Consider the following 14935-nt stretch of genomic DNA (forward strand, 5'->3'; position numbering starts at 1 on the left):
AATAAAGACATTTTCCAAAGCGCCCTACCAAGTTCTGACCATAAAACTTGCTCTTTGCTTCCCCTCCAAAGAGCACTATGGCCAAATTCTTGAGTCCGATTTCCCATAAAAACCCCTAATGACCCAAACTGGGGCTTTGTTTGAGGAAGAACAGAATTTTACCTGAAACAGAAGCATGCAAATCTCACCCCTGCAGACAGACACGTATCCACACTCCTCCTCTCTCTGGTTGGAGCACGGCACTAGTGGATGGGCTCCCCAGGTGAGAAACGGTGGTAAAATCGTCATTACCTCAGCATTTGCTCATTATTGCTCACACAAGTCTAACACCAATCATGTGGAGGTTTGCTGGAGAGAACAAATCCCCCCTCCAATTACACCAGAGAAAGTTCACTTGGAGGCATTAGTCTGGATGGATACAGGTGTAACCAAGGATGAAATTTGGCTCCGAATTGCACACAAAAAGAAAGAAACAAAACCCCAAAAAACCCTGAAAACACCACTAAGTATTCCTGGCTAAACACATAAACAGCTTAAGAGCTCCACGGATTTATGCTCTTTTTTTGTTCAACCATCAGCTTCATCTGCACATTTATTTTGACAGTTCATCATCGTTCCAGTTGTGACTCCAGCACACGTAAACCCAAATAAATCTGCTTTTCACCACGGCAAAACTTCTCCGGCGCAGAAGTTACAAGCAACAAAGCCCTGCAAGCCAACGGGCCGCAGCTCCCCTCGCACGGCCGCATCCCCACGGTCGCGGGTGGGTTGGGGGTACACGAAGGTTCGAGCATCCCCACGCACACATCGTCGGGGGCTTCCCGGCCAGCCCGGCCGACCCGCACCCCTGCCCTTAGCGTTCGGGGGGTGCTGGTGCCCCCCGCGGGGTGGGAGGCCGTGGGGCCCACTCGTGACAGGCCGGCAGCGAGCGCGGCAGGACGGGCCCCCCCCACCCCGCAGCAGCGCTCGGCGAGACCGGGAGCAGGACCCACAGGCACCCCCCATCCCCACCACCCCACACCGGACACGAGAGCACGGCCCCGCCGGGACACCGCGGCCACAGAAAAGTTTGATCCGTGGGAAGAGAAGGGAAGCGCCGCCGGGAGCCCCGCGGGGGGGAGCGCGCCCGACTCCCCGCTGCACCGCCCGGGGTGCCGCGGATGGAGGACGGGGGGTCGGCCCCGGTGCCTGCCGCCGCGCCAGAGCCCCCCGCCGCCCGCCGGGAGCGGCGCGCCAGGCTGCAGGTGTCGGCGGCGGGGAGGGAGCGGGGCGGGCAGCGGGGCACCCCGGGGACGGGGAGGGGGCGGCGGGACCGGCCCCGCGGCACCCCCGGCGGCCCCGGCCCGGGAGGAAATGGGGGGGGAACAGGGCGGAGGACGGAAGGGGGGGACAGGGGTCGGCGAGGAGGGGGCTCCCCCGCCGCTGCCCCCACACAATGAGGCACACACAAAGCGCCGCCGCTCCTACCTCCAGCGCCTCGAAAGTGACGAAGCTGGACATCGCGAAACCGTCGATAATGTCCTCTTCGGCCGACGAGGACTCCCGCCGCTTCCTCCGGGGGGGCCGCGGCCGGGACGGCGGCGGGGGCCCATTGTCTTCCTTCTCCGAGCCCGAGGAGGAGAGCGCCGCGGCGGCCCCGGGGCCGGCGGCCCCACCGGCGGCAGAGCCGCGCCGCCCGCCTTGGGCTCGCCGCTCCCGGTCGCGCTGGGACCGCGATCGCCGCTTCTTCCGAAGCCCGTTGCATCGCGCCGGGCCATCCATGTCTCTCGCCGGCTCTCCCTGTCGCTCTCGTCCCCCCCCGCCCCACCGCAGCCACAAATCCGGCTCCCCCGGCGGAATAACGGGGGAGGGAGGGAGGGAGGGAGAGAGGGAAGGAGAAAAGGAGGGAGGAGAGGACAGCAAGGGGGTGGGGGGGGATGAAAGAATCCGAGTGCGGTTCCACCACCACCAGCAGCAAGCACCAAATGTAAGAGATTCCTATAAGCGAGCCAAGGAAAGTAATGGCTGATCTCAGGTCGCCTTTGTAAAAAAAAAAAAAAAAAAAAAAGGGGGAAAAAAAAAAGAAAAAAAAAAAAAAAAAGAGAGAAGGGGGGGAAGCCTCACCAAGCAGGCAATAAATCAGAATAGCGGAATGCTTTGATCAAGGGGCTGGGAGAGCGAGGATCTTCGAAAGAGAGGAAAAAAAGCAGAGGAGAAGGGGGGGAAATAAAGAAAGGAGAGAGACCCGCTGGAAGGAGGGAGCTGAGAGTATTTCCTTGCACAGAATTTATTTTCTTTCTTCCTTTCCTCCCCAACTAAAAGAAGTTCCGGGGGGTGAAAAAAAAAATATATATATAGCTCTGTCTGGAGCTCTCCTTCTCTGCGTGTGTGTGTGTGTGTGTGTGCAGGGAGGGTGCAGCCTTCCCCTCCCCACGAGCACGCACTCACTCCTCTCCCCCTCCTCCTTTATCTCCCTGGATCAAACACAATAATAATAACGATGCATCCAGATGCAATTTTCTCAGGCACCGACCAGGAATGGACTCGGGAGTGGAGATCGGAGCTCAGCCCGGCCCCTCCAGAAACAAAACCAAACAATAAAAGAGAAGCGGAAAAGAGAAGGGGGAAAAAAAAGAGGGAAGGAAAATAAGAAAGCCCCAAACACGCCCACCCACCCCAGCTATTAATACGTATCAATCATGGCAAATTCATCGGATTAATTGTGGCGAGGAGGGGGTGCTGGTGGTGGTGACAATAGATCCGGGCGGAGAGGCGGCTGCCCCCCTCCCCGAGAACGGCAACAGCAGCAACAATAATGATAAAAATACAGCGGCGGTGCCGAGGCTCGAACACGCTCCAGTGGGGACGGCACCGCCGAGTGCTCCCCGCTGCCGGCGCTGCCCCTCACCCCCACCGCGGGCAGCTGCAGCCGGCGGGTCCCGGTGCCGCGCAGCCCCCCGGACAGCCGCCGGCGCGGGGCGGGTGGATGGGGCGGATGGCGCTGCTGGCCCCCAGCGGCCGCCGGCCCCGCGCCCGCGCCGGTCACGTGGCTGCCTGCCGCCGCCGCCGCCCCGCCCGCTCCCGGCGCCGCGTGAAATGCAGCGCCCCGGCCGCGCGAAATAAGTCGCGGGCATGCGCGCAGGGCCTGCGCATTCGGCGGCGCGCACACGGCCACCCTTAGCCCCGCTGCCCCTATGGTCCTCGCCCGCTTGCCCTCAGCCCCGCCGCTCTCTGTGGCTCCCGCCTGTCCTCACCCCTCGCTGTTCTTTGTCCGCCCGCTGCCCTCAGTGTCCCCCGCAGCCTCCTCTCCTCGTCCCACCAACTTTCTCCTCAGTTTTGGCAGCCCATTTATCCCCTGTCAGCCTCTCGTGTCCAGCCCTTCTCTTCCCTCAGCCCCTGGAGGTACCTCAGGTGGTTGTCCCTTGCCGCCTCAGCCACTTCTGGGTGCTGTGGCTGCCCCTGTTCAGTCTCTGTGTCCAGGCCTATCTTCTGCGCAGGGCCATGGTGGGCTTTTGTCCTCCTCCTCATGTCCCACGAGGGCTACCGGCACACCTCTGCCCTGGGAAGCCGGGGCTGTGGCCGCTGCAGGGCAACACCCCAACATGGCTGCCCCACGCAGGTGGTGGGGCTGCAGACCAAACAGGGGCTTCCGTCAGCCCGGCCTGCGCTGTGGGGTTCGGCCTCCTGCAGCTCCCCCTCCTTCCTCTGCCCTTCCCCTGCCGTGTGTGCCCATTTGCCTTTCTCGGCTTTCTTGTCTCCCCTCTTCAGCTTTCCCACCACAGCTGTGTGGAGAGGCCACATTAGGGTGTATTGCCCGTGGCACCTCAGCACCAGAAGGACTCTGCAACCAATCAATTAACTTCTTGAGCTTGTTCTTATGGTCACCCTTTTCACCTAGTGCTTGTGTCTCCTGCCCATGGGAAATGGCTGAGGACACAGGCATGGAAGGAGGATGTGTGAAGCTGTTCAGTCTGGCTTCAGAGCAGAGACTTGGGAGGATGAGGGGATTTGCTAGGAAGGAAGAAGAGTAGAGGAGGAGCAAGGTGGGGAAGAACACCAAAGCTGTGGAGTCTTAAACGTTCATAATGGAGAAGGGCAGCTCCGGAAGTGTATTTGGTTTTCCACTGTCTACTAGGTGATCAGGCTATTGCACAGCTTTGAAACATATTCGGGAAGGCTGGAGAGGAGGAAAAAGAGAAATCATTAAATTCTCCATCTCTGCAAGAACCAAATCTACCTCTTGCTGCCTCCTGCAAGTGCTAATCATTTCATTGAGATACCAAGAAGGGCCACAGCAAGGGGAATGAACACAGGCTGAGAACACCCATGTGTATTTTTCCAGTAGTCTCCCCTCCAGGCTGCTCTGACTCTTGGGATGATGCTCTGCTTGACTGTATAATGTGTATTTAACGTCCCCTAAGTTAGGCCACCGGTCAAGAAATATTCCTAATATATTTTCTATGAGAATTAAGTGATTATGTGAAATACTGGGAATCAGATACACCCTCTCTACCCAGACAGCAAATTACATCTTTGCCACCTCTCTCCACACCACATCTCCTGGATGGCATGCAGTGACTTTTAAGCTGGTGTGTATGGGTGTGAATCAGAAGAGGAGAAAGCACCAAGCTGTCAGTAATCTGATCATGCGTGTACCTTACAGGAGGCCACACTGCTCATTGCAGAGGCACATGGCTAGGTTTTAAACATTCTCAAATATCGAGCTAAAGGACATCACCTCCTAGATCTGACCTTAGATCTCCCTGTTCAGATTGCTTTTCTGTTTAACGAACGCATTCTTCTGTCCTGCTTTGGGTTCTTCTGTCTCACTTAAAGCTGCCTGCCAGATCTATATAATCTGACTCTACAGAGGAAGCTGTACAGGTATTGTTGAAGTGATACAATTTGTGTGTGCAAGCAAGCTCAAATATTACAAGGTCTCTGTCTTCTGAGGAATATTAAGCTGTACTGTATCAAACAACTGTTACCTGTTGGGGTTTTTGGAAAATAACTATGTAATTTTCAGGGCAATGTAATTGATTATAGTTTCCTGCACATCCATCACCATTAAAGTGACTTAGGAGACCTGTAGTCGGATATGTTTCTGCAGACATTCGCTGCATGGCTGAGAGTCTGCTCAGTCTGTTTTCTTCTTGAATGCACGTATGTGGGAAACAGAAACAATATGTGATTTATTCTTTGTAGAAACAAATCCCTAGATTTGCATGTCAACTGAAAAAAAAAAAAAAGATTAAAACCCATCCATCTAACTCATCCTCTGTTGCAAAACGCTTTTCTTCTGCATAATATTTGTATCAAGCATTAGAAATCACTGGCCACCTTCTTGGATATAATAGAGGCAAATTATACCTCTTCTGGGTCTGCTCCAGCAGAAGTGTTTATTGACTTGGGAGGGAGGGCAGGTAGGCCTTACGGTTACATAAAACCTCAGACAGATATTCAGGAAGCTCTCTCTCCAGTGTGTTCATGCCTCCAGCGGAGTAGTTAAAGTCATCTTACCAGGAAGGATACTACTGACCTCCATGCACACTTGTTCTTAGGCTGCCTGTTAGCTTTTCCCTAGAAATACATCTTTCCTGGCATCAGGTTTGAGAAAATAGCACTTTTTTCCTCCCCCATATATTTTTCTTATAGGCACTAGTATGCTCTGGTACCTTGCCTAGTCTCTGTTTTTGAGGTTAATCTCTAGTGTACTCAACTGGATACTCTTAGTTATTAACACCCACTTTTTGAACATGTACTAGTAGACCTTTAATCTTCTGATCTGAGACAGATACCAAAAGCTTTCTGTTCCTAGGTAATGAAGAGAGAAAGGTTAACACAGACCCAAAGCAACAATAGCAATTTCCCTATCACCATTAGACGTTGGAGCAAAATAAAATTTGCAACCATAAAAACACTAAAAGGGGTTTTCTGAGGACTAGCCCCTGGCATACCTATCTGAAAAGGATACTTTGAAATAACTTGACGATCAGGAGGTAATTCATTGCTTGAGGAAATGGCAAGAACCTTGCTTCTAGCAAGCGTAATTTGCACTGTGTTTCAGCATTAAGCTGTAAAGATGGAATTTAAGAGACTTTAGTCCACATGAGATGCTCAGCAGATGCAAGCGTGTCTTTTGGGGGTTAGTATCTTTTTAGTTGATGGGTACTTTAAAGTAGCAGAATGTTTGTCTTGCAGACTGTTATTTTTATTTTAGAAAGAGTTTGATCTGGGAATGCAAAAAAACAAAAGAAATGGGAAAAAGAGCCTTTTTGTTATTGTTCCAACCCTGCTCGTACAGTGCATTTGTAAGAATAGCAAATAATGAGAACCAAAATTCTAATGCAAAATAAAAGCCAGGGCAATTGTGAGGATGGCAGAGGAATTTAAAACAGTTCCATAAAACTAAAACAATTTTCTCCAAATTGCATTGCTTATACAAATTGTATTGCTTATCAGAGACGATTGCCGAGCTTCATAGCTAAGGGCTGGGCTGGTTGCTTTAAGAGGTGTTTTCCTAGAAGGTGGTTCGAAACAGAAACATTTAAGGAAGAAAGAGCACCAAAAGTGAACCAACAAGGAAAAATAGAAACCCATGACCTTTAAGAAAAAGAAATAGTTCAAGAATAATGACAAAGGCAGCACTAAAAGTAGTTAGTGGAAACCCAGCAGAAGACAGGTTTCTAGAACAACATCAAGACAAAATATACAGAAAAGAGGCAATAATCCCTTTCACAAATTAACAAACTAACCCATCGGTGGAACTCACTGCCACAAGGCAGACCTGAGGTCAAGAATCATAGATTCATAGAATAGTTAGGGTTGGAGGGGACCTTAAGAACAACAGAGTCATAAGCAGTAAAGCTGTGTTGTTTATCATGTATGGCCAGATAAACTCCAGAGGTTTTGGATCTGGCTGGCTGCTTGGGATTTGTTGTTAAACACCCTAGTGGAAGCTAACACAGCCTGTGCTTCTAATTGTCTGAAATTCCTCATCCCACAGAATGAACATTGGTGAATGGCAGCATTAACATACACAGAGAGTAAAGCAGATGTCACTTGGTTTTTGTCTGAAAATGTGATTCCAAACTACGTGGATAGAACAAATGCTGTGTTGATTGTGAAACTGTAAAGCATGGTGATAAATGGCAGTACCAGAGATTGTGTCATTGTGGATGGAGGATCCTGGAAGGTTTGATGCTGCAGTCCCATTTTACTGAGCATCTAATATCTAAAATATCAAATAAATGGTACAGTAATGAAATTTGGAGACTGCATCACATTTGGAAGAATCAGAAATATTCATGTTGGTGAAGGAACAAATATAAGGGACACCAAGATTTACAAAAAAAAAAAAAAAGAGAGAAGGGAAGGTTATGAATTATATCTTCTGTGGGAGCAAAGCACAAACCGCAAGTATTATCACAGTTCTTCAGGTAGCATCATAAAAAGTTAACGGATCTTCTAGGCTGAAATTCTGACTTCAATTGCATGTAAACGAGAAAACTCCCAGTGACTTCAGGAAGTTCAGCATTTAACTCTCAGCTGCTTTTTTTCTGTTTGAGAATGGGATTTTCAAATGTGGCCAAGAGATTTAGAATCAGAATCATCAACTGGGTAGAGCTGGGAGGGACCTTAAAGATCATCTAGTTCCAACCTCCCTGCATATACCTGCCCTTTGGTCCCTTTGAGAAGAGTTTGCAAAAGCACATTGCTAAATGGGTAGCATGCACAACTGCTTGAAAATTGGTCAGCTTTCCTTATCAGAAAAGACCAACTGTTTATATTTCAGTGATGCTCAGTTCAGACTGCACTATCCTGTGCTCCATCAAACCTATGGGTATGTCACTGCAATCCAATCCATTTAAATTTGTTCTTCTCATCCACCTTCACAAAAAAGCACATGGAAGAACACAAGAATGTGTTTTCCCAGCATTTTAAATCAGTGTTTAAGAGAAACTATATTTTAGCCCAACACTGGTTATGATATAGGAAGAACTATGTGAAATTTAATAGCCTGGGTTATCCAGGAGGTCAGACTACCTGATCCTGGTCCTTTTCTGCCCTTTAACTCACCAAATAAATTAGAAACCTGATCTCTCAAAGTTTTAATTTCAGAGCAGTCTTTGTAAATGGGGGTGGAGTGGAATTCCTAATAAATTACATCCTCCTCCAAGATTCATTTTTTCTCCCTGAGAAAGGGTTTCTTTTAAAAAACAATGTTTAGTTCCACATATTTAAATTACAGAAATTCATATCTCTTTATGTCTTACACCGTACTGTGTGCCAGCACAGCAATTATTAAAGCATTTTTATTGATATTACACAGCTCTCTGTGAAATGTGAATTAAATTTATCATGAAAATTGATTTTTAATGACAGCTCAGGTTTACATTTCTAAAGTTCATACCTTTCCACTATTTTTTTGTTGGCACTAGAGTAGGGCAGCTACAATAACTTTATTTGTCAGAAATGGATTAGGAGATACCCTGTAGTTTACTTGCATTTATCAGTATAATTCTATGGATGAAGGCAGTACTGTTTTCTACTGAAGTTAATCTGCAGAGAGCAGAACTGGACTAACTGGTCCACATCTTCATACCTGAGTACCTGAACTTCCTACATCTGCCCTTAGGCACTTACAGGATTGTCTTGATTTTTAAAGCCGTTGAATGTGCTCAGCTTTCATTTTAATTTTATGAGAATTATGGGACACCACATCCCTGGAATCAACGTGTCATCCTCTGCCTCTTTTCCCCCGTATATTATCTTTCCTTATTACCAACAAACTGCTGGAGGTAACTTTTGGTTTAGCAGACTGAACATGACACTGGATACTAAAGCAGTTAACAGTGCAGGGAATGCTGCTTTTTAACCTGCATGTTTTTTCAGCTGCTGCAGATGGAAGGGGCACAAGAATTTTCCAGGCTTTCTATTTAATGTGTTGTATTAATATGCTTTCATGAAAACAGTCATCTGACATGGAACATCCAGGAGCAGAGTCTGGGCTTACAGGTCTCCTCTGGCCTTAAGTAGACTGAGGACAGAAAGGTACAATGTGAAGTCAAATGCAATTACTGACCACTGCAAACAATGCTACGTCAACTGAGCATCAAGCATGCTTAATGTTCAGATAGCTTTCAGAGGGAAATTGGGTCCGTATTAGTGGAAGCTACTGTGGATAAAACCTCCAACTTGATGAAAATGTCACTTTTGCTTCTCCAAAATAGCTGTATTTCTGTAAGACGCATCTGTGCAGGAGTTGGGGGGAGGCTTGGGTTGTTTTTCATTGGCTGATGGGGGAAGGTTTATTGGTTGCTGTTAAAAATGATCCCAAGCAAACTTTTACAAGGTCTTCTGTGACTAATAAAACCTGAGTCTTTGAAATGTACTACAACCCAAGTTGCTGTTAAGAGATAATTCTCTTCGATCCAGATGCTTCCATCTCAAGTGCAGTGCAGAGAAAAGAAAAAGGGAGAGAAAATTGATGGAAAGCCCCTGAATGCAGAGGGGGAAGAAGTCTGCAATTTCTCTCCCTTTAACACTTCATACACTGAACTTCGGAAGTAGCTTACAGGTTCCTCTGCAGAGTATGGCATGATGGGGACTGAGAAGGACCCCTGCCCAGTGTGCTTACCTGTGAAGAGATCCAGGGAAGGATAGTCCTTTCCAGGCTGAGTAGGGCACTGACACATCAGGATTTCATCCGAAAGCTGACAGTAGATAAGGTGGGGTTATCTTCCTCATAGTGTAATCTCTGTACCGGTGAATTTTTCACCTCTTCTTGCACTCAGACCCAAGGGCCTGCTCATGAGCAAGAGAGTGAGAGAACGCGTGGAGGCATTTTCTCACTGTCCTGCAAGATGCAATTTGGCTGCTGCTTGTACAGTGATGCAGCATCATCTCCTCCTGTCTTTAGAATATTCCTTCCAGAGAGGAATGAAGATATTTTCATGGCCACCCATCTCTTGGATGTTCATTTTTGGCCAATCCTTCCCCCTTTTACGTGTTCCCTCTTACATCTTGTTTCTGACCTCTGGACTTCACGCTTTTGTCTGGAGAGACGGAGACTTCAGTCATCTCTGGAAAAGCAAGTTTCTCTGTTTGTAAACAGTAAATCACGACTGGCAGCCTTGTTTCGTGGGACACCAAATCCTTCTAACTACTAGTGATGGCTAGAAATCTAAGATGCCTTTAAAAATCCCAACCTATATATCCAGTATATTCTGGAGATGATACACAAGCAGCCCCAGTATTTAGAGGACCTCACTGGTATGTCTCACTTACCTGTTTGCTTACCCCATTTAAAACATCCCATCAGCAGACACTGCATATATTTCGTTCTGAGAAGGCAATCCCTTTTTATCTTCCATGAATTTGAAAATACACCCAGCTCCTCGAATGAAAAATAAAAAGAATAATGAGGCAGACACAAGCAGTATAAATCAATATAGCACTATTGATGTCAACAGAGCTATGCAAATATATACTAGCTGAGGATGACACAGAAAATCAAGCACTAACTTTATACGGAGAAAGATAGAAACAACAGCAGCAATATTAAATACACTTTTCAGCTATGCTCAAAATGGATTGTGGAGTAAGTCGTTGTAATATGTAATTTGAGAGGGCTGTGAATTCTTCTGTGAGCATGTTGCTTCAGGAGACAGAGGAAAAATCAAAGCACAGCCTTGCAAGTAACATTCCCCCCTGATATTAACAATAAAACCGTAACACTGCTTGGCTTTAAATAACAATTCTAACCAGTTTTTGCACATTGTTATAAATTCTGCTCTGCCCCAAAGAGTCAAGGTTGCAGCAGTGCCGGAACAAACGCCATTGGAGGCAAGTGATTTGCGTCAGCATTGGTCAACATGGAGTTTTACTAAAAACATCATTATTTCTGAAGTCACTTCTGCCTGCGATGAGAGTTATGGTTGTACTGCAGGCAAAGTTCCAGTAAGGCACTGGGTCTGCTTGGATAAAGCCCCTTAAGAGTAAATAAGAAGCATACCAGTATCATTAGTGAATGTACTACTCTCTTTAGCAGAAGAAGCTGCTGGGCTCACACAAAGCAGTGGTGGTGACAGAACGATGTATCTTTTGGTTAAGCTGCTGGTCCAACATTGGTTTACCAGCACAAGACTTACCATATGCATGAAGCCCCTTTGTGAGCTGATGAGCTCCTGACTCTGAGGTTCCCCACTGTCAAACCTGACCACAGAAAAGGGTAGTGGGTAAACAGAGCTAAGGAAAAAAATAATAATTAATAAATCAACACCTTAGCAATTAATGTGTGTGCCTACCCCATAAGTTCTTCATGTAGCAAACTTGTATGTTAAATAGTCACCTAATGGCCATTTCACAGAATGGAATTATTCCTCATACACATTAACCGAGACAATTACTGAAACGCCAACATCAGATTAGCTACTGTATCTTAAAAAGAACAAAAAAGGAATCACTGCTACAGCGAATTTCAGAAGTGTTAAAAGGCTCAAAAGGTTGTTCAACTAGTAGACATTTTTTAGTAAAGCTAATAAAACATGGACACTTCATTATTCATTCATGAGAAAGGCTGCATTCAGACACTGCATTTTAGTAGAGAAGCTGGTCTATAATATCCTGTCTTTTGTTCATCGTTTCCATGATCTCCATACATATCTTGTTTATGTAGCAATTCTTTTAGTGCACTGAAGCCCAACCCAGGGAAGTCAAAGAAGAAATCCTCACCGTTTCAATAAGATTTAAATCTGCTCCCAATCACCCTCTTCCCTGTTTTGGGATGGAGCCCTACACAGGGCAGGAGCCTCATGCTGACAGCTCAGTGCTTTCCAGGAAATAACTTCTCCCTTGTTTCACTGAATCCTTATTAAAAGCCTGGGTCCTCTCCTCCTGAGTAAAACTGCAAGATCACCTGCACCTTTAATTTGTAGCAGGACTATAAGATCCAGATGAAGAGCCATATCAGGAGATTTGTGATCCATTTTCTGGCTCTGGTTCTGATATGCGCCATGAATACTGTGGGCAGATTACTCCGGTCATTTGTTCTTCACTCAGACCACCCATGGATACGGGGATGGAATTAATTTCCCTGTTTCCAAAGTGCCTTGATAGTGCTCCCAACAGCAGTCATGAGCCAAGGCTCAGGACATGCTGCCTTGGGCACTAAATGCCATGGGGAAGTGAGGTTTCCACAGTCAGCTGGAGAATTTGGATACAAATTATGGGAGTTTTAATAGGCATCCAGATCACCAAGGCCAGTTTAAAACATCATCTTTAAGCATCACTAGCCATAATGACTCCAGCTTTTTGCTCCAGTCATTTTCTCCTGCGTATCCAGTTAGTCATTATTTCTTTGTATTCTTCCTGCCTCTTTCCAGGCAGAGACCTTCTAACCATAAAGCTTCCAGGAGCGTAACCTACTGTCAAATGAGGCAAAACACCAAATAAGTAAATGAATAAGCAGTATCAAGGTCCATTGAAGGAAGAGTTTGATTAGGCAGAAGCTGGCTTATGATTTTACCGATCTGAGGCACCTTATTTTCATCTTCTCTTTTCCTGTCAGAGTGTTCTTGCCATTTAAAAGTTAATGTCTTGATTTGACATTTTCTCCCATTCTGCATCCCACTTGCTATAATTACAGCTCTTCCACCTTCCAGTGCAGCTTTAAAACACATTATTATTTATGTATTTTTAATCCTTTTTTCCCCCAGACTGAAATTTATTTGTAATTTCTCAGGGAAAAAAATATCTAGTTAAAAAACAACTCCCAGGGATTATGGGAGGGGAAAAGGGAGGAAAATAGGATAGGGAGAGTTATTTCTTGTATAGGGCATAGTTGAGCTAATAGAGGAAAAGTTTCATCTCTAAGGGTTGGCCAGATCTTCTCAACACCAGACATATGGGATCATGAATCCCTTGATGTGGCCATAATCTTTGTGTTCTCACTGCTGGACACTGTGCAAGCAGAAGTTCTTGCTTGTGACCAGTACTTCTGTGGGCTGTTCCCAAAGCAAATAATAGCAGCAATAACTTAACAATAAAAAAATATAGACCATGAGATAGGGAAAAAAAATGATATCACGGGGATATCAAGAGTAGGCCAGTTATATAGCTGGCTATGCACTGTGCATAGCCAACACTTTACCCTTGGCACAGCAGCACCTCTGCAGAGGCTGCTACATCATATTTGTTACATGTTGAGCAAACCAACACTGTGCTGTGAGAGGTGCCATATTTTAGCCCTTATTTGAATCATTTCTATAGATGTTTTTTGTTAAAGCATGCAGTGATCCAGTGAGGCTTTCCAGGAACCTCCCCACAGTGTGGGTGGTAATACAAACACACTGCTTCAGACCTAGCTGCCTCCAGAAATGGCAGGTAAAGCACTTTACCTCACCTCTTGCACAGTAATACCGTGAAAACCTACTGTCCTAAGTCATACCCAGAAGCCTCATACTCATATTGCTCTTGTACTGCTCCTCATTCCCCTTCCTTTCTCAAGATAGTCTTTTACAGTACAACTTGGAAAATTATGAGAGTGGGCTGATCAAGGACCAGCCATCAAAGGTCCCGTTCACAGAGCTGCTGTAAAGCCATGTCCCAGCCCTGTGGCAGTCATAGGATCATTTAGCTTGGGAAAGCCCTTTAAGATCATGGAGTCCAAGCGCTATATAATCCTCACAGCTTCATTATAAACCGATGGCTGGTACAACACACACTGAATGTCTCTGGGACACCACACTGAACCAGAGACTGGAAATGCTAGACACCTTTCAAGCAGTAAATTCCTTTTCTGCACATCTTAATAGGGTTTTATTATTTCAGCCACCTGCAAAATCAGAACATGACTCGCTAGGCTGAAAATGTTATCTTCTCAAGATCACAATTTGTTGACTGGGGGGGGTGGTTCTTGTTGTTTTCTATTTGCTTTTGGTTTATCCTCAATTCTCTTTTCATTTCCCTTTGTATTGATTTTGTAATTTTCCTTTCTGCGTTTCACACACTTAAATTTCAGTGATTTTACTTCTTTTCTTTCTGCATTAGTATTTAATATGTGCATGTGTCTCCATGTTAAACACAGGGGGTCCCAATATCTTACCACCTTCACAGAACTCTCAGCAAGACTTTCCTTCCTTTGTTTTTGCTTGGGTCACACTGACGGTTATCCTGGCAGTTGAGTGTTGGGAACTCTTTTCAACTAAATAAATCAAATCAGAAAAACAGAGTACAGGGGTTCCTTTGATAACTCCTTTGGTCCTTAAGCAAGTTCATAGGCTCAGAGACTACAGCCATATTTATAGCATTGCTGAGCAAATGTTAGGATTTCAGCAGAAAGTCTTATTCCCTTCTTTATTGTTAACATGTTAACACAAAGGGAAGTACAGATGGCTGGAGTGTGAAATGCTGTTGTCACTGGGCTCGATATTTCCAATGGATGCAATATTGATGGGTACAGCTTAAAAAAGAGAGGGTGCGACTGTCTTCAGGCCTCAGGTTTAACACAGAGCAGCTGGACAATGCCGCTTACACAGACCTCTCCAGATGCTTCTCAAGCATCCTTAGCTTCAGGAACAGTGTTTCAGTGACTGTGGGACTCTTCACCTTCCCTTCGGTGCTCTGTCTTGCCCTTAGCCACCAGCATAAGCTGCAGGTCAGAAGGGGAGACATCATGGCTCTGCTGCATATAGTACCTGCCAATGAGTTAAATGGCATTTGTGGTTCTCCTTCAGTACAGCTGGAGGGCAAAAACGTACCTCCTCCACCTAATATTGCATTTAAGAAGTTGTTGAATGTCGCATGGTGTGTAGTCCCAACCATATAAAAACTATGTTGTGGTAAAAGCACATGTACATCTGTTTCACTTTACTGCCATGAGTAGTCCCATTCAAATCTCTATGATAAATCAGAAGCAAAATCTTAAGCGTAGGAAGGGCACGACCAGGACATT

The 14935-nt window shown here is 46.2% G+C and overlaps 1 protein-coding gene across 2 annotated transcripts in view; it reads right to left on the minus strand.

Annotated features, from left to right (window-relative positions):
- AUTS2 (activator of transcription and developmental regulator AUTS2) overlaps nucleotides 1-1761 on the minus strand; it is a gene marked incomplete at both ends in the record, with an annotated part of 731868 nt that extends 730107 nt beyond the window's left edge. For both annotated transcript variants that reach the window (XM_080629908.1, XM_080629907.1), the window contains one exon: nucleotides 1468-1761. In XM_080629908.1, coding sequence (XP_080486034.1) covers nucleotides 1468-1761 — 294 coding nt within the window. The remainder of the gene's footprint in view (nucleotides 1-1467) is intronic.
- Between the last annotated feature and the right edge of the window lie 13174 nt (nucleotides 1762-14935).

This window comes from Psittacula echo (genome assembly GCF_963264785.1).
Source record: "Psittacula echo genome assembly, chromosome: 15".
Taxonomy (NCBI): Eukaryota; Metazoa; Chordata; class Aves; order Psittaciformes; family Psittacidae; genus Psittacula; species Psittacula echo.